This window comes from Monodon monoceros, unplaced genomic scaffold, assembly GCF_005190385.1.
Source record: "Monodon monoceros isolate NGI ecotype Baffin Bay Population unplaced genomic scaffold, NGI_Narwhal_1 Super_Scaffold_15, whole genome shotgun sequence".
Lineage (NCBI taxonomy): Eukaryota > Metazoa > Chordata > Mammalia > Artiodactyla > Monodontidae > Monodon > Monodon monoceros.
Genome location: NW_021703771.1, coordinates 17139425 through 17158963, shown reverse-complemented (window position 1 = coordinate 17158963; position 19539 = coordinate 17139425). Strand labels below are relative to the sequence as shown.

The following is a 19539-nucleotide window of genomic DNA, read 5'->3' as shown; positions in this document are numbered from 1 at the left end:
TTCTGGCCAATGTAGAGACAGTTTGAGATGCTATTTGTGAATAAGTGTTCATCTAGTGTCTGGATAGCTGTACCTCTCTAATTAAAATTCTCTTTTCATCTGTTTAACAACTCTAGTCAATCTATCTTGTTGTATGAAGCAAATACCATTCTAAACCTGCCATGGTATCTTTCTTACGTAGATCAGCCTTATTTTTACACAGGCTTTCATCATAAATAATATATAGAAGAGTGACCTTTGTGTGATGTGTGACTTAATTGCAATTCATAATGTGTAGCATGGCGGCTCAAAATTGCAAGCATTTTATATTTGTGTTCCTAAATAAAAAACATGCAAGAGACACACAGCTCTTCAATAATTAATCATTTATTGTGATCTTATTTGTGACTACCAAATTCTATAAGAAAGAAGCAAACAACCAAAAGATTCAAAAGAACAAATCTACTGATGGTGCAATGTTTGATGCATCTTTGGTATTTGGCATACATAACGCTTCATCATTGTGTCACTCTTCAAACCTATCCTAATCTATGTTTTTTGGTTTATTTTTATTTTTTTAACTAAATGAGGGTGTTTAAAGTTTCACTAGGCTTTACTACCCAGCTGAGTGATCTAGGAATCATAGGTAGAATGTTACTTTAGAGGAGTAAATTGTAGATACAACAGGGAGGTACTGCAGGAAGCTTCAGGGTTATATTTCAGACGTGAACCATGAAGGAATTGAGCCATGTAATTATGTTCAAAGCAAAAGAACTGCTCTGTGATCTGTGAAAGCTTATATGGCAAAGTAATAAAATTAGAACTGGTGAAGTTTCTACTACCATGAGGCATGATGAGGAAAGCTCAGTTTTTATCCTACATAATTTTTACATTAATTTTGTCCAGTGTCTTTGGGATTCACCAGTGATTTATCATAGGTAGGAAGCTGATTAAAGACTGCACCAACATCGGTTTTTCGTTGCTATTGACTGTTAATTTTTCCAGTTGAAAATTAAAACATTTAAATTTTCTAATAGCACTTAGTATTTTTTGATCTCGTATAATACAGTGATTTTACAGCTGAGCAAACTGATAAACACAATGATTTCTCTAAATTCATTCAGCTAGTAAACAGGTTGAGCTGGAAATCCACCTAGGAATCCCAACCCCATGTTCTTTTTTATTTATTGATCTATTTATCTATCTATTTATTTATTTTAAAATTGAAGTATAGTTGATTTACAATGTTGTGTTAAGTACTGCTGTGCAGAAAAGTGATTCAGTTTGAATATATATACATTCTTTTTTTAAAATATTCTTTTCCATTATGGTTTATCATAGGCTACTGAATACAGTTCTCTGTGCTATACAGTAGGACCTTGTTGCTTATCCATCCTATATATAAAAGCTTACATCTGCTAAACCCAACCTCCCACTCCTAATTTATCCCTCCCCCTCCCCCTTTCCCCCCTGGGAACCATAACTTTGTTTTCTACATCTGTGACTCTATTTCTGTTTTGTAAATAACTTCATTTGTATCATTTTTTTAGATTCCATATATAAGTGATGTCATATGATATTTGTCTTTCTCTTTCTGACTTACTTCCCTTAGCATGATAATCTCTGGTTGCATCCATGTTGCTGCAAATGGCATTACTTCATTCTTTTTTGTGGCCGAGTAATATTCCATTGTACATACATATGTACCACACCTTCTTTATCCATTCTTCTGTCAATGGACATTTAGATTGTTTTTATGTCTTGGCTATTGTGAATAGTGCTGCTAGGAACATAGGGGTGCATGAATCTTTTTGAATTATAGTTTTTTCTGGATATATGCCCAGGAGTGGGATTGCTGGATCCTATGGTAGCTCTATTTTTAGTTTTCTGAGGAACCTCCATACTGTTCTCCACAGTGGCTGCACCAACTTACATTCCCACCAACAGTGTAGGAGGGTTCCCTCTTCTCCACATCCTCTCCAGCAGGCTCTTAGTCACTGCATCACCAAATTCAGCCACAGAACCTTCTTTTTTGGAAAGTTTTCAACAGTCGTAAGTTGCTGTCTTGAAAGACAGATGTCAGTAGCCTGAGAATTTCACGTCAAATGCAAGCGTGGGGTCAGACAACTGCAGGTTCCTTTTCTGCACCAGTTAACCTGTTGTGTGATGATTTTAAGACATGAGTATCAGTTTGAGGCTTGGGATTCGGGATACAGCAGCGCCCATGTGAGGATTGCTCAGGGTGTTTCTTGTTGCAGGAACGGCATCTGTCGCAGTTGCTGGCATCCTTGCAGCCCTTCGAATAACCAAGAATAAGCTGTCTGATCAAACAATACTATTCCAAGGAGCTGGAGAGGTACCTGCCTTATGTAGGGCTTACGTTCTCCTACACTAGTGAACATAACATTCATTCTAATTACTCATGAATTTGAAGTTTGAGGCAGTCTCTCAAATTTTTAGTTTATTGAGACTATAGGTTTTACTGAAAGATTCTTCAAATTAAGTATTGAGGCATATTAATTTTTCACAGGAGACTTTAGAGGCATAGAGATATTTTCACAGTTTTCAATTTGTAAGATTATCAGATGTTGCCGTGGGTTTTTGTTAGGCATATTTAAGGTGCCATGCAGGAACCAAAAAAGTTTCCAATGTATGACTAATTATATATAGAAACCTTTAAGTATTTAAGCTATTATAGCTGACGCTAACTTTTAGTATCCTCCAGTGTCACATACCAAAATTGTCTTAACTTGACTCACAATTCAATGTGCACATTCATAACTATATAGAAGTTTCTTAGAAAAAATATTTTGAATTGAACATTCATCATGCAGTATAACCATTCACACGCAAAAGAACTAAAACATTTAAAATTGTTGGAAAGAGATGGCAGGAATACAAAATAATGCTGTTTCCTCTTCTCTTTTTCTATGGGTTAATCATTTGAAAGAAGAAAATTAGACTCGTTATAATAATTCACCCCCAAAATAGAAATTAAAATGTCAATTTAGTTTGAGCTTCTTGTGAGAAAACTGCCAAAATCTTTTTAGAATTATAGAATGTAATAAATGGGGAAATGCTTCGTGGCTATACATATTTTAAGAAGCCTTAAATTTTCAAATTTAATATGATTATGAATAAATGTATTACACTGGAAGAAACTATGTATACTGTGTTGGGTTTGATTTTACTTGTTCTTAAAATAAAGCAAAATACATGAAGCTAAAACTTACAAGATATAAACATGTGAAAGAATTCAGGGTGTAAGTCACAAATTTATTTTCATATCAGAATAAAAATCAAGGTTAAATTACAGCTCATTAAAATTTGATTTTTTTTTATTTCTGTGAATTGTTATATGCTGTACTTAATTTTAGTAAACTTCTTTAAATTTCCAAAGGGTTTTGTTGAATGCCACAGGCCAGTTCTTGGTACTCAGCAGGAGAGAGGTATTCATGGTTGGATGATTCAAAACTGGCCCTTGTTTGTCTCTGAAAAGGTTTTGGAAATTTCACAGATCATCACCAAATTTATCATATACCAAAGGAGTTGTTTCCTTTAATATTGCAAGAAATCTCACAGTACTTTCTTTGTCCAAATTAAGAGAGTAAATAAATGCTCGGGAACACATATTTTAAGTGTTCCATTTTATTGCCTAATTGGTCAAGTTCTCATCCAAATGACCAGACTTCATTCTTCCAATTCAGTTAGCAGAGCTTGAACTGAACAATAAGCAATACAGTCTCATAAGCAAGGTTGAAAAGTTCATTATTTTAAATTCAATATTTTCTTATTAGAGGAAATCTTAATTGTATGAACAGGGTTAAAGATGCTGACAACCAAGGATATCACTGGTTTATCTGTGGCTCAGTATAAAGCAGCATAATAGTGATTCTGTTGTAATAAAAAGAGTAAATAATTGTCATTTAGCAGAACCCAAATGTGACAAAAATACTTCACTCCCAGTACGAGTGAAGAATATAGCTCTTTCGGTCAATAGAGCCATTTTGTACTTCCTTGTTCACAATGACGAAATGAGGTAAAATGTAACTCTTGATAAGGGATTATGTGGAACAGCATGAAACATTTTTGTTTTTAAGGCTGCCTTAGGGATTGCGCACTTGATTGTTATGGCCATGGAGAAAGAAGGTTTACCAAAGGAGAAAGCCATGAAGAAGATATGGTTGGTGGACTCGAAAGGATTAATAGTTAAGGTAAGAATTTGTCATTTTTAACCAGATACAGTATTTTAATCAGTACCCCATTCTGGACGCCCATCTCAAAGACAACTACTGTTTCCACCTACCTGACTTCCAACACTGTGTTAAAAGAGTAGCCATTGCACACGAATGACCATGTCATACAGTAAGGCGGGTACTCTTCTGAATAAAGAAGAAAACTATGGCTTGGCTGTCGTATCCGTCTGTCATGTGAGTAGGCTTTTTACAGCTCCATCGGTTGTCTGCCCGCGTGAATTAGTTTAGTTTCCAAGTGAGGTAGTTTGAGACTGATACGGGTGAAACACTTCGGTCCAGCTCCTTTCACTAAGGGCTGTCTGTCAAATTGCACACTGGCTGGAAAGAAAGAAGGAAAAAAATGAAACAGTTACTCTTTTACCAGCTACTTTCTCTTAACCAGAGTCTTGAGAGTTTTCATGGTAATTCCTGAGAAGAACTTTAATAAATGGGCTGTTTCAGTGTTAACTTCCTTGAGGTTGTCTCCCAGCTTTAATAGAGACAATGGTATCCACGTTATAGGGTTATTGTGAGAAGCTAAATAGGAGTACGAAGGTGACCATGACCCAGTTGTAAGGCGTTATTATTACTGCTGCCAGTTGTGCACATCACTCACTCTTCCTTAAACTGCCAGAGAAAATATACTTGTAAATCCCCCTTCCACATGAAGGAGAATTTTTTTTTTTTTTTTTTGCGGTACGCGGGCCTCTCACTGCTGTGGCCTCTCCCGTTGCGGAGCACAGGCTCTGGACGCGCAGGCTCAGCGGCCATGGCTCACGGGCCCAGTCGCTCCGCGGCATGTGGGCTCTTCCCGGACCGGGGCACGAACCCGTGTCCCCTGCATCGGCAGGCGGACTCTCAACCACTGCGCAACCAGGGAAGCCCTAAGGTGAATTTTTAAAAAAACCAGTGATAAGCAATGTATCCAGGAATTTAATAGAGAAACAAATGTGAATGTGTGCTGACTTTCTGGAAAGCTATTTTATGTGTGTCCAAGAGTCTTTAAAAGTTTATGCTTCTGATCTAACAGTTTCCATTCTAAGAATCTTTACCATAGAGATAGAGATGTGTACAGTGTTTTATGTGTGAGGGTGTTATCACAGCACTATTTATATTAGTGAAATGTTTCATCATACAGTAATTATAATAGTGATATGTTATACTTACCTAAATAAAGGATAATTGTGACATGAATTGGGGAATAGCCCCTGTAATATACAGGCTTAAAGTTATTTTCAAAGAACTATAAATAACCTTAAAGGATTCATAATATAATGTTAGGTGAAAATAGGAAAACACTATATTATATGTAACTATTTTGCTTTAAAAATTGAGTTGTATATGAAAGAGAAAGAAATGCATCAAATACATATTACTTGAAAACTTATTTTTAGTGCCTTTCTCCATATTCCAGATTCTCCTTAATCATTGTGTTTCTTTAAAGCTAGAAGAATGTTCATTTTTTAAAAGATATAGATCAAGAAATTTTGCTTTAAATGAAGAAAAAGTATATGCATAACTGTTTGTAGAACATGAGTATCTGTAAAACCGTGAAACAAAACAGAAAGTACCTTTATAACATCTCCTGGGACCAAATAATAATAATTTCATTAGTTTTATTAACAATAAATAATAACAGTGTAATTGTTTATAGTATATAAGAAATAAAGTTTTAAGTTTGTTGGCTTAAAAATTCCTATTGCTTTAAAGAATCAGCATAACTATAAAAAACTGTACACTGTGGCCACCTGACGTATACTGTCATGAAATAAGAACATTTACTGAGTGAAATCATCTGTGACTCAGGCATTACACTTGTGGGGACACAGTAAGGCCCTTGATCTCAGGAGGCTCCCAGCCTAGTGGGAAAAACTCAAGCCAAGAGTTACAACTCCACATGACAATGTTACAGAAATATGTCCTTGGTGCCAGGGGTGCACAGGGCATGGTGCTTCCGCCGCACTAAAGAGAAGAACAGGGAGGCTGAGGACGGTTCCAAGACAAGGCGTCTCTCCAGCTGAGTTTGAAAGGAAGAGTTGGGAGTTGATCTCGAGTCTCCATAGACATCTTAAACTTCTTATATGCAAAACTGAGATAAGGGAAGTTGAATGGCAAGTTCACTCTGAGATCTTGATTGAAGCTACGGATCGTGTCTTCTACCTCTCTATCTTCAAAGCCCTACTGGTGTCTAGTAATTGACAATAAATATGTTGTTAATAAATGAGTTGATGAATGAGTGCCTTCCAGGCAGAAGAACGGCATTTGCAAAAGGAACTATTTTGCGAGAAGAGACATTTAGGGATTAGGATTGAAAGGAATCTAGTGATGACAGGTGATGAAGGCTCTTCTAAATCCTGAACGTGAGCAGTTTTCAGCGTCTTGTCACTCTGATGGCCTTGCGGAGGATGGACTGAAATGAGGTGCAGCTAAGAAACTAGTTACAAAGCTGTCGCAGTAATACAGATCAAAGTTAATTAAGGCCTGAAATAAAGCAGTGACTAAGAGGGTCAGTGAAAGATGTTTGATTCAGTAGATACTTAGGATGCAGGACTGGCATACTTAGTAACCGATTAAATACGGAAGGAGGAGTAGAGCAGAGGAAGGAATCCAGCAGGACTCCTTGGGTGTATAGGTAAGTGATGTGGCCATTAATGTTACAAAAAAAAAAAAAAGGAATGAAGAATAGGCCAGTTTAAGGGAAAGGTAATGAGATCAGTTTCGGAGATAGCAAGTTTAAGGTGCCCGTGGAGACCTCAGATAGAGGTATCCCTTTGGCAGTTGGAGAGACAAGACTGATGCTGGGGAAAAGGATCTGAGCTCCCAGAAGTGGAGATTTGAGGATCATCATATGTATATAGTGGGAGCCATGGAAAACGCTGTACAAACTGTGCTGTACTTAGGGATGCAATACATGCGAGAATCAGAAAAGGTGAAAGCCCACGACTGTGGTTTTCTTTCATGATTTCTCATGATATTTCAATGAGAAATCTTCAAAAAAAATACATAGATTTTAGCATCTCAAGTACTTTTAACTAGATTAACTGAACTGAGACTCCAAATTCCATGGATTACAATACTTGGAAGGACATGTATTACAGCCTGACTAGTATTTGGAATAACTGTGAAATTGTTGCCTAGACCGAATCAGTCGCTCTTACTTCATGTCTTTTACTTGCCAAAACAAAGAGCTGCATATGTTCTGCTTGCCAAGATAAATAAAGTTATGTTTTAAAAGATTCTTATATATTTAATAGTTTTTGTGCTATTTAATGTAAGAGAAACTTCAATTCACCACTTTTTCTTCCATGTTTTTAAACCGTCAAAATTATAATGTTGATTTTTGTGGCAGAACTAATAAATCTTAGAGTAACTACTAAATTGGTGTAATCTTGCTTTCAGTTTTGCGTGATTTTTTGGTGCTTGTTATCCTTTATTCTTAGTATTTTTTACAACCTCTCTTGAAAACCAATAATAACCATCTTATTAATTTCATTAACTTACATGCAGTTGTTTATAATATGTAAAAAATAAAGTTCTAAATAAAATTTTTTATTAGTCGAACTCCTTCAGTCTTTAAACCCATAAAACCCAAACTATAAAGTAACACTGTGAGGTTAGCGCATTTGTGGAGTTATGTAATCATCAGGCTAGATAATTATTATTCTAATGTGTTGTCTGTTTTCAGTTTTTGTTTTCAACTCCACATCTATAGTATTTTCTATCATTTACCTCATATCCATAGGTACTATAATTATCAATATCTTAAATAATTCATCAGTATCAGTAAGGTTGATTGAAATGGATTATTTGGTCACTGATAATCCTCAGATATCTTAGTTTAGTGTCTTACATCAAGGAACAGTTGACATACTGTTTAGCCCACTAAGATTAGTACGTTTTAATATAAACAAACTAATACTTGGTTTAAAAGCAATCCTTCCAAACTAAAAATTTAGAGGGCAAATAAATACAGTGAAGAAGGGATAAAAAAGGAGCGCTCCCAGCATGACTAGTATTTGCATTTCACAATGATAACTTGGAGCATTTTTAGGGAGGACAAGAAGCCACAAACAAAAACCAATCCAGACTTAAACTTTTTCTTAAATAAATGTATCTTGGCTTTCACCAATAAACCAAGTGAATGTTAACGCAGGAAACTCCAAAATAAAATGTAGGGTATTAATAGATACCATGAAGGATAGACTTCATCTAACACAGAATAGGACTGTAGTATTTTATTTTATTTTTATTTTATTTTGTTCTGTTTGGCACAGTTCTGTTTTCAATTATTTAAAGAGTTTTTTGCTTTACAGTTATAGTTAAATGTGTGGTTCCTGTAAGAAAGAGATAGTAACTAAAAGTATTTTCTATGTTGCAAGGGTAGTTGTTTCCTTCCTGAGAGTTTAATCTTTAGGTCTAGGGCTTGAACCTCCATGCTGTATGGAAAAAGTTTTCCTTTCCCCTGTGATACTGTCAGAATTTTAGCCAGTGATACTGTCACCACCTTGAATGATGGTTAATACATTGCATACACTGTGGTTTAAAGAAAAAAAATTCTGATTCCTAAGAAACTTTGAAGCTTGGTGAAAAGTATCTGGCTTGCTTTTTTTTCCTCCCTCTTTTCCATTTCTTATTGAGCATATGATCACTATATATGTAGGTACTAAAAAGCGCAGAGGCGGAAGTTATATACACGAGTCTTTCAGACAGAAAATTATGGACATGGACTTTTAGCAAATACAAAATTAAATACTGATGGAGTTAACCACCTGTTATCTTCCGTTATGACCACTCTGCACCCCTTTGTTATGCTCTAACGTGGAAAACACTTTTGTCACATCGTTCATCTTCTTTTAGTCTGTCCTTGAGATGACGAAACTGAGCTCTGAGCTCTTCAGCAAGCACACACACTCACGCTGCGAGTGAAACGTTATTGACTGACAGGTTCTGTCTTCAGATAAAGAGGGGCCAGATTCAACTCTGATAAACTATCGACATGACAACAAAAACAGGCCAGTAAAATGGGGCAGGTTGTCCAAGCAGGCACGGATTCCAGAGTTCTTCTAGTACCTGTGTGTAGGGAGGAATGCATAGTTATCAGTGGCAGTGCACAGTTATTTCTTTTTATTTATTTATTTTTTGCGGTACGCGGGCCTCTCACTGTTGTGGCCTCTCCCGCTGCGGAGCCCAGGCTCCGGACGCGCAGGCTCAGCGGCCATGGCTCACGGGCCCAGCCGCTCCGCGGCATGTGGGATCTTCCCGGACCAGGGCACGAACCCGTGTCCCCTGCATCAGCAGGCGGACTCTCAACCACCGTGCCACCAGGGAAGCCCCCACAATTAATTTTTTATACCGCTCCTGGGTCATGAAATGCTACCTCAAAATCCTAACAGTCTTTGCCACCTTTCTCCCCACCGCCAGCAGAGCAAATGTTGCTTTTGAGAAAGGTAGTAGTTCAGTATGGTTGTATCTCCTGTACTAAGAATCAGCACAAAACCAAGGGGCGGCGGGGGGGAAACCAAAGAAATAATAATATTCAAAAGAAACTCCCAGCTATTTGTAGTACATTTGGTGTAATTAGAGACTCTTGAAAAAAGAAACACCATAGAATTTGGGGTTTCTGAGATTAAAAAGTGCCCACGTGCACGTTGCCAAATGAAGGTACAGTTTCAAGCAAGGGATCCTGAATAGGGAGACTGAACTGATAAGAAATCTATATCCACATTTAGCCGAAGTGATGGGCGTAAAGAAGGTAGATTCCAATTTGGATTTTGAAAAGAGGAGAAAATTGAGCCATTGGCACAGAAAATAGAAGTCCAAAGATAAAAGACATTGGCCTGAGTATTACAGATCTAGAGAATGTCACATTCCAATAGTTTTTAATCTAAACCAGATCATCACATCAACTTTGAAAATGGTATAGAAAATACTTGGGAGACCTTTATTTTTGTCTTTTGATTCTTCTGTTTTTGGCAAGTAGAGCCCTTGAGTGATGCTGGTTTGCATGATTTCTGGCCTTCTTTCAGTACTTATTCTCCCTTCGTTCCTAAGTCACCACCAAGAATTAAGCCTTTGGGGCTGAGGCTATAGGTAATTTATGTTTCTTGCTAGATGGATGTCTTCTGGCCAAGTTCTGGCTTTAGTGGCTAGGAGCTGCCAGTGCTGTTACTATGATTAATAAAGTAAGATGTTCATGATTAAAGCATACATCTTTTCATATAACGTTTATCTACCTTCTTGATGATTTGCTGCTCATTCCAGGAACCTTAGGTGGTTTAAACACATTAAATACTTTTCATTATATCTCAGGTTGCCAGCCGAAAGAGCACTACTAGAAATCTGTGCTTTTGCATTATTCTGTAGCTTTCCTTCTTTAGAACTCATCATTTCATACTTTTTTGAAAACAGATCACATACCTTTTAAAAATGCTCCTGGTAGAGATCTGATAAATCCTTTAGTGCAGTGATTCTAAAAACTGGCTAATCACTTGAATCATCTGAGAAGCTTTTAAAAAAATAGAGACTCCAGGGCCTCGTCCTGGATTTGAAGTAAAATATCTGGCAGCAGGGCTCAGGAATCTATTTTTCCTCAGGTGAGTCTGGCACTCAGTTGGCTTTGGGAAGTCCAAATCAGGTTCATTTTTATTACACTGTCTTCATCACCTATCCAAACCATTTTCTAGATGGAGAAGCCAACATCTGTAGAAGTATCAAAGGACTTGCCCAAGGTCATGAGTGAATGGAAGGGCCTAAGGACTTCTCCACACTGATCCTGAGTCCCACCTTCAATCCCCAACATGTGTAGATGGCATTTATTGTGGCTAATTGGGGAGCTTTTCTTTCATTTTTTGTATATCATTAAAGGTTTTCAGAAGTAACATAAATGTATTTGCTGTTCGCTATTAGAATGTATTCTGCTGCTAGTTATTTATTCATGTCCCTAAGCCAACAAAATTTATCACAATTTATATCAATTTTTCTTGACCACAATTGACGGTTGTGAGGACAACACTGTAAGATACATTTTTAAATGTTTCATTTCCTGTTTGGGATAATCTGGGACAGTAAGCTCAGGAAAATATTTTGAATTATTGAACTAAGAAAATGAGGATTATGTCTCTCCCACCTTCAGATTATTCAACATCTTTTAAATTCATTTCACATTATGGATTTGTAGGTCCACATTCAATATAAACAGACTAGACCCTCTTCTCTCATTTACATGCTACTTGTAGCACCCGTTCAGTTCATATCATGCAAGGTTGAATTTGGTTATTTCAGCTGCTAGTAAAACTTTTCTAAGACTTACTCTCATGCTAGTTTTATTTATTTAATATACTTATTTATTTTTGGCTGCGTTGGGTCTTCGTTGCTGCGTGCAGGCTTTCTCTAGTTGTGGCGAGCGGGGGCTGCTCTTTGTTGCGGTGCTCGGGCATCTCGCTGCGGTGACCTCTCGTATTGCGGAGCACGGGCTCTAGGTGCATGGGCTTCAGTAGTTGTGGCACGTGGGCTCAGTAGTTGTGGCTCGCGGGCTCTAGAGCGCAGTCTCAGTAGTTGTGGCGCACGGGCTTAGTTGCTCTGCCACATGTGGGATCTTCCCGGACCGGGGCTCAAATCCGTGTCCCCTGCATTGGCAGGCAGATTCCCAACCACTGTGCCACCAGGGAAGCCCTCATGCTAGTTTTATTTTCTCATGTGGGAGGCTACTTCTTGGCTTGGTAATATAATGAAAATGAATAGATTTCCTTTTTTAAAAATTTTATTTATTTATTTTTGGCTGTGTTGGGTTTTTGTTGCTGCGCGTGGGCTTTCTCTAATTGCGGCAGTGGGGGCTACTCTTCATTGTGGTGTGTGGGCCTCTCACTGTGGTGGCTTCTCTTGTTGTGGAGCACGGGCTCTAGGCACACGGGCTTCAGTAGTTGTGGCACATGGGTTCAGTAGTCGTGGCTCGTGGGCTCTAGAGCACAGGCTCAGTAGTTGTGGCGCATGGGCTTAGTTGCTCCACGGCATGTGGGATCTTCCCGGACCAGGGCTCAAACCTGTGTCCCCTGCATTGGCAGGCAGATTCTTAACCACTGCGCCACGAGGGAAGCCCTAGATTTCCATTTTATGCAAGTTTATTTAAAACTGTATAGCAGAAGCAGTTTAGATATATTTTCATTGGCGTGTTGTTTGTCAGTAGCTAAATGGTCAAGAATGGGTTGTTTCCTCAGACTGGGAACACCCAGATTCTTTCAGCAAGCCTTCACTGTGAGCTAGTAATTCTTCTGTTTCTTACTGTGGGCCACAGTGCTTTACCATGGATTGTGTGGAATCTATTGTTTTGTGAGCCCAAACATTTTCTAAAATAAACAAATCCGTGGTACATTTCCTCTTAAACTATTTTTAGTACTTCCTATTCTTATTCTGTTAATAACCCTGAAATCTTATAAATGTCCTTTTTGCTCACAACCCTTTCAGTGGGCTTTCTGCTTTCTATTTCAAAGTAAACCACAGATAAAGATTAATTATAATCTACTGTTACTAAAGAAGAAAACTTGATACTAGAATGCATTAATATAACATTGAAAGAAAGATCTAGGACATATGGTAATTCCTTGACCATATTCAGCACTGGTTATTCCTTTGATGGAATGTAATTGCATAATACTTAAACTTTGTCAGGTGGAAACCAAAAGACCAAGAGGCAAAACCCAGTGATTCATTCAATCTTCTCTAAGAGATGCGCGTTTTATCAGCAGCTCTCAAGATTACATTACGTTGCGTTGAGATGACTGTAGTTGGTTTGGATTAGGTGAATAGTTATCCTGAGATAGTTTTTCTTTGTTAGAGAACCTAGCAGAGGTTCTAGCATTAGATACCCTGAAAAGCAAATCTCTAAACCTTTGAAGAAGTAAGCACCAGGCTGAAGTTTGAGGAATAGTTCCTGTAACACATATCTGCATTAACAAGGGAGCTGCTGTCCCTGCCCATTTGAGAATCAGGGTCTCGGCCACAAACAAGAAAGTTGCCAGATATGGTAGCTGCCACCCACTGTTCCTTAGCACCCACCTGTTGGTGGTGGACTAGAAACTAGAGACTGGAAACACAGCTGCTTGGAAACAAACACCACCACCACGAGCTTCCAGAAGAGCCGTATGGCTACCAATTCATGATGTGCATTTCTCCTTCAGGGTCCTGTGAAGGCACATTAGCTTGGTGAGTGCTCTGTGTAAAGCAGAAACCCTAGCTGCAAGGGAGTCTGGGGCCTATAATTTAGCCCTTTAGGCTCCATTGTAGTGGAAGTAGTGCTAGGAGCAATTTGCATTTCTGCAGTATTTGCCATGTACGACCTGAGTGAGATTTTAGTGTAGTTACTTGCCTTTATACCTGCAGTTGAGCATATGTGTTTCTGGGAAAGAGTAACAAGCCAAGACTATGTTAGCTTAGAATTCTGGAAGCTGAAGGTTATTATCCCCAGGAAATATATCTCCCCAAGCTGCACCTTTATTTAGTACGTGTCCTAGAAATTGCCTCGTTGTGAGAATGAAAATAGTCATGAATTTTAGTTTATACTACTTCCAGAGAGAGTTCAGAAACAATTTAGATAAATACTGTAACTGTCAAGTGGCTCCAGACTCTTATTCCTATCCATGACCAGAATTTCTCTTTTTTCTAATAACGCAGGATTATTTTTTGCCAAATAACTAAGCAGTAATAAGGGCATTGAGGTAGCAGGTGGATTGCAGAAGTGTTCTCATCAAATCATTTTGGGGAAAGGAACCTCTATTTTATTTTTTTAATTTTTATTTTTTATTGGAGTATAGTTGATTAACAATGTTGTGTTAGTTTCAGGCGTGCAGCAAAGTGATTGTTATACATACACATTCTGTGTTTTCAAATTCTTTTCCCAGTTAAGTTACTACAGAGTATTGAACAGAGTTCCCCGTGCTGTACAGTAGGTCCTTGTTGGTAATCTGTTTTAAATATAGCAGTGTGTACATGTCCGTCCCAAACTCCCAATCTATCCCTTCCCCGCTCGGTAACCATAAGTTCGTTCTCTAAGTCTGTTTCTGTTTTGTAAATAAGTTCGTTTGTATCATTTTTTTTTTTTTTAGATTCCGCATATGGGCAATATCATATGATATTTGTCTTTCTCTGTCTGACTTACTTCACTGAGGAACCTCTTATTTTCAAAGCAATAACATTGGGTAAAAAGAAACGGTGGAATATGTAATCAAAATTAAAATCATCCCGAAATAGATAACCAGCAAGGACCTACTGTATAGCACAGGGAACTATACTCAATATTTTGTAATAGCTTATAAGGGAAAAGAATCTGAAAAAGAGTATATAACTGAATCACTTTGCTGTACACCTGAAACTAACACAACATCGTAATTCAACTGTACTTCAATAAAAAAAGAAAATAATAAAAAAAGAAAAACAAACTAAAATCATCCCCTGTATCAGTTAGCTATTCCTGTGTTATCGAAAGCCACAAAATCTCAGTGACATACAAACAATAATTATTTATTTTCTCACACACCTGTGGGTCAGAGTGGGTGGCCGTGATGATGCTACTGGGTGGCTCTGAGCTACAGGTTGGGTCCAGGTCTGCTTCACAAGGCTCATCGTCCGTGGACCAGCAGACTGGCTTGTACTTCCAAAGCAGTGCTGATGGTAGAAGAGAATTACTCTTAAGGCCTAAGCTTGGAACTGGCACACTGTCATTTCAGCCCACATTTTATGGACCAGAGCAAGCCTCATGTTCAAATCCAAAGGCAAGGGGTAGGAAAGTATACTCTGCCTTTTGTAAAAGGAACTGTAAAGTATCATGGCAAAATCACTGACACAGGAAAGAAATGATGAGGAACTGGGGCCTAAATCAAAGTCTGAATTATCTTTTTTTTTTTTTTTTTTTTTTTTGCGGTATGCGGGCCTCTCACTGCTGTGGCCTCTCCCGTTGCGGAGCACAGGCTCCGGACGCGCAGGCTCAGCGGCCATGGCTCACGGGCCCAGCCGCTCCACGGCATGTGGGATCTTCCCGGACCGGGGCACGAACCCGTGTCGCCTGCATCGGTAGGTGGACTCTGAACCACTGCGCCACCAGGGAAGCCCTATCAAAACTTTTGGGGGAGGATTCTTGTGGCATGCAGATACCTCTGTTTTCTTATTTGGGACTGATTAGCATTAAGCCTAGCTGCTTTTTACATGCTAGAATGATGCTTAATTAACCTCTGTGATTGAGATATGTAACTGAAATAAATTTCCCAGCTGTGAAGCTGAGAGAGTAGAGGATGGGGGCACCAGGTAGCCTCACCCCCCATTTAGTGCAAATTGTAAAGATTTCAGTATTGTAATAATTTTTTATATTATTAAAAGGCAATTTAAAAATCTCATAAATACAAAAGAATGGTTTGAGAATATTTAGTGGTTACTCACAAAATCAGTCTAGGTTTACATCAACTATTTGTGTTAGACCTATGACAAGTTGTAAAAAGGCTATGATAATAGTTAGGTTTTATGGAATGGCTTGATGCTTCCTGATGAAAGTACAGCAACTGAATTTATATGATTCTCTTGACTGATTTTTTTCTTTAATAAACATGATGAACAAGAATATAGACTAACGATATTTGAGTTAATGTTACTAGAGCCTAGAATGTTCTCTCCTGAAGTGAATATGAAACAGGAAACCAAATTTGATTTGGAATGAATTAAATAAGGTTTTTTAAAATTGAGATATAGTTGACATATAAGGTTATATTAGTTTCGGGTGTACAACATAATTATTCAACATTTGTATATATTGTGAAATGGTTACCACAATAACTCTAGTTCACATCCATCATCACACATAGTTAACAAATGTTTTTTCTTGTGATGAGAACTTTTAATATCTACTCTCTTAGTGACTTTCAATATACAGTATTATTAACTATTGTCAGCATGCTGTACATTACACCCGCAGGACCTGTTTATCTTATAGCTGGAAGTTTGTACCTTTTGACCCCCTTCACCCATTTTTGCCTCCCCAGCCTCTGGCAACCACCAGTCTGTTCTCTGTATCTATGAGTTTGTTGTTTGTTTGTTTGCTTTTTGTTTTTTCAGGTTCCACGTATAAGTGAGATCATATAGTATTTGTCTTTCTTTGATTTACTTCACTTAGCATAATACCCTCAAGGTCTATCCATGTTGTCACAAATGGCAAGATTTCCTTTTTTTATGGCTGAATAATATTCCTATGTGTGTGCATGTGTATTTTCTTTGTCCATTCATCCATTGATGGACACTTAGGTTGCTACCACTTCTTGGCTATTGTAAATAATGAGGCAGTGAACATGAGGACACATATATCTTTTCCAGTTAGTGTTAAATAAGATGATTTTTCAGTTTCTCATATGTAGTATATTTTGATGTGCAGGGAAGAAAAGGTAAGATAAAACTTTTTAGAACCCAGGAGTCAGTAATGGTGAATTCTGTTATTAGGATGCTGTTAGCTCTGAAGTCATGCTCATGACAGAAAACAGTGATACAGAAATAGCACTTTCCACTACAAAAAAGGGTACTAGAATTATAAGTGCTAGAACTGTGGTTTTTTCTTCTTCACAAAAATTTTAATTATAACAACTAACTTTGAGTTGTTGTTAAAAACTGGGCACAGTCCTAAGTGCTTTAGACATATTATTTAATTTGCTAAAAAGCTGATGAGGTAGAAATTCTAATTATTCTTATTTTATAGATGAAACGAGTGCAAAGAGGTTCATATGTTTCAAGTTATCTATAATTCACATGTATTACTTTTAAAAACAAAAATAAAATAATCTTTATAAAAATTTTTGCTTTATGTTGGAGTATAGTTGTTTTACAGTGTTGTGTTAGTGTCAGGTGTATAGCAGAGTGATTCAGTTATACGTATGCATAGACCTATACTTTTTCAGATTCTTTTCCCATTTAGGCTGATAATAACCTTTTAAAGCAAGAATATTGTACCATCTTCAGGATTAACAGTTTGCATACAAGTTGACATATACCATTTGTAAAGTGTTTTTTCCAGGGCTGCACTGTGCTGTATTATTGGAAAGACTGATTTCTAGCACCTGTCTTAGGCAAGTTGCTTGATATCTCAGAGCCTCTGTTTCCTCATGCAAAAACCTAATTGTATTTGTCCTACTTTTCAAATTGTTGAGGGGATCAAATGAAATATGTGAAAACAACTTATAAGCTATAAAGTACCATATAAAGTTAGGCAGTGATTTATTATGTAGTCAGAATCTTAAAAATTTGTAGGTAGAATATTATTACTGTTATTATTATTTTAATAATTTAAAAGTCAAGCTTAATACGTAGTGCACTTAATTTAGCTATTGCTTCCTGGGAACAAAAAGCTATTGTATCACTCATTCTTTGATGAAAGCTTCAGTGAAGTAAGGAGATTGAATAATAGATGAATGAGGAGAATTCTAATTTGAGCAGATTTTTATTCCTGATCGTAGAAGTTTGGATGAGAATTTCATCTTCAGATCTACTAATTATGTGGAAAGACACAATACTGAAAGAGCAGAAGAAAAAAAAAGGAAGGACCAGATTTTCAGCTAACACTCCTCTCCCCCATCCTACGTTCTTTTTTGTAGCTACGATATTAAATTAGATGTTTCCTAGATAATAATACGTGGTACAATTATAATCAAAACATTACAAAATAAAAACATATAAAACTAATAATTATGTAGAACATCAAAGTATGATATAAATATGGCATCAAGTTCCATTCTTAGTAGTCCATAAATTATTTGTGCAGCCGCTAAAGGCAACTAGGCACACTCTAAGACACTGCTTTATCAACACAAATCGTGTCTAGTAAACAGTATCTTTATTTAAATGATATTTTTCATTGCTCTTTGTTAATGCCAGTTTCTCGTAAATGTCTGTAGAGTTAGGATTTTAAATATTAAATAATAATTAAATAAGGGAAAGACTTTATTTTGTTCACTGTTATATCCCCATTGCCTAGAACATTGTCTGAGACAAATCTTTGTTGCAAGGATGAATGAAATAATACTCTGGTAATTGGAAAGGAGACTTTAAGAACAGCTGGAAGACATAATACATAAAAATGTTAAGCATAAATATGGGTAATATGCATAATATTCTGAAATTTCTTTGACTCTCACATGTTTGGCAGATTTATCATTCCTTTTTATTTGCTGTACTTAGGGACGTGCTGCCTTAACACAAGAGAAAGAGGAATTTGCCCATGAACATGAAGAAATGAAGAACCTGGAAGCCATTGTTCGAGATATAAAACCAACCACCCTCATCGGTGAGCTTTGGCTTCTTCCTCCCCGCCATAAACCCTACCTCAACCCCACGTGGGCTTGATTTGTTTTCCTACTGCTGAATTTTGAGACGTAATTTAGGTTTTTGAAATTCTAACCTTTGGCGTTCGCAAACAAAATTACGTATTCCCTGAAGCAACAGTACCCCCTAGAGGCCTAGATTTGTAAATGCAGTGCCGTCTTAATCTTACTGATGATCCCAGCTGAAGTGTGTGGTTCCCTCTGCTCACTCTGTCAACCTGCCAATACCTGGCATATCCAGCACTTTGCCAGGCTTGATTATTCCAAATAGACAGTGGTTCTAAAAGGGAGGTGGTTTGGCCCCGAAAGGAAACATTTGGCAATGTCTGGAGACATTCTTTGGTAGTCACAACTGGAGGGAGAAGGGGTGGTCAGAGCTCCGGGCATTAGTGGGTAGAGACTAAGGATGCTGCTCCACAGCCTCCAGTGCCCAGCGAAGCCTCCACCCAGTAAGGAATTGTCCAACCCAAAACGTTTGTGGGGCCAAGGTTGAGAAAGACTGAACTAGACCCTCCTTGAAAACAGGGACCGTATTTCATGTCTTTATATAACTCAGTGTGTTACACACTGCATGTGAACAGTAAGGTGTTTACTATGGACGAATTTGTTGCGGTTGAAAAAAACTCAAAAGTTTTGAAACTTTGTATCCTTTGTGTGTATATAATGTCAACCCTTACTTGGTATTATACTCCATTTCTAAAAGCTCCTGTGAAACAGATGACAATATTGAGAATAATGATGAGAACCATAGTAAAAACAAATACTCCATGACAGGAGTTAATGGGTAGTAGTAAGCCTTTATTGTTGTTTTTTATAAAATATGTTCCATCAGGAATCTTACTTTTTCCATTCTCATTATGCTAATAGCTTTATTCTTCTGTTCAGTTTTTTTCAGTGAGTCATACTTCAGTTTTATCATTGAATTGGATGATTGTCTTAAGTGTTAGCACTGGATTATAAAATATGATTGCTTTATAGCCTGA

At 37.4% G+C, this 19539-nt stretch overlaps 1 protein-coding gene across 1 annotated transcript in view; it reads left to right on the top strand.

Moving 5' to 3' along the window:
- ME1 (malic enzyme 1) overlaps positions 1 to 19539 on the top strand; it is a 189657-nt gene that overhangs the window by 154627 nt on the left and 15491 nt on the right. The window contains exons 8-10 of the mRNA XM_029223996.1: positions 2238 to 2335; positions 4080 to 4193; positions 18414 to 18519. Of these exons, the coding sequence (XP_029079829.1) occupies positions 2238 to 2335; positions 4080 to 4193; positions 18414 to 18519 (318 nt within the window). The remainder of the gene's footprint in view (positions 1 to 2237; positions 2336 to 4079; positions 4194 to 18413; positions 18520 to 19539) is intronic.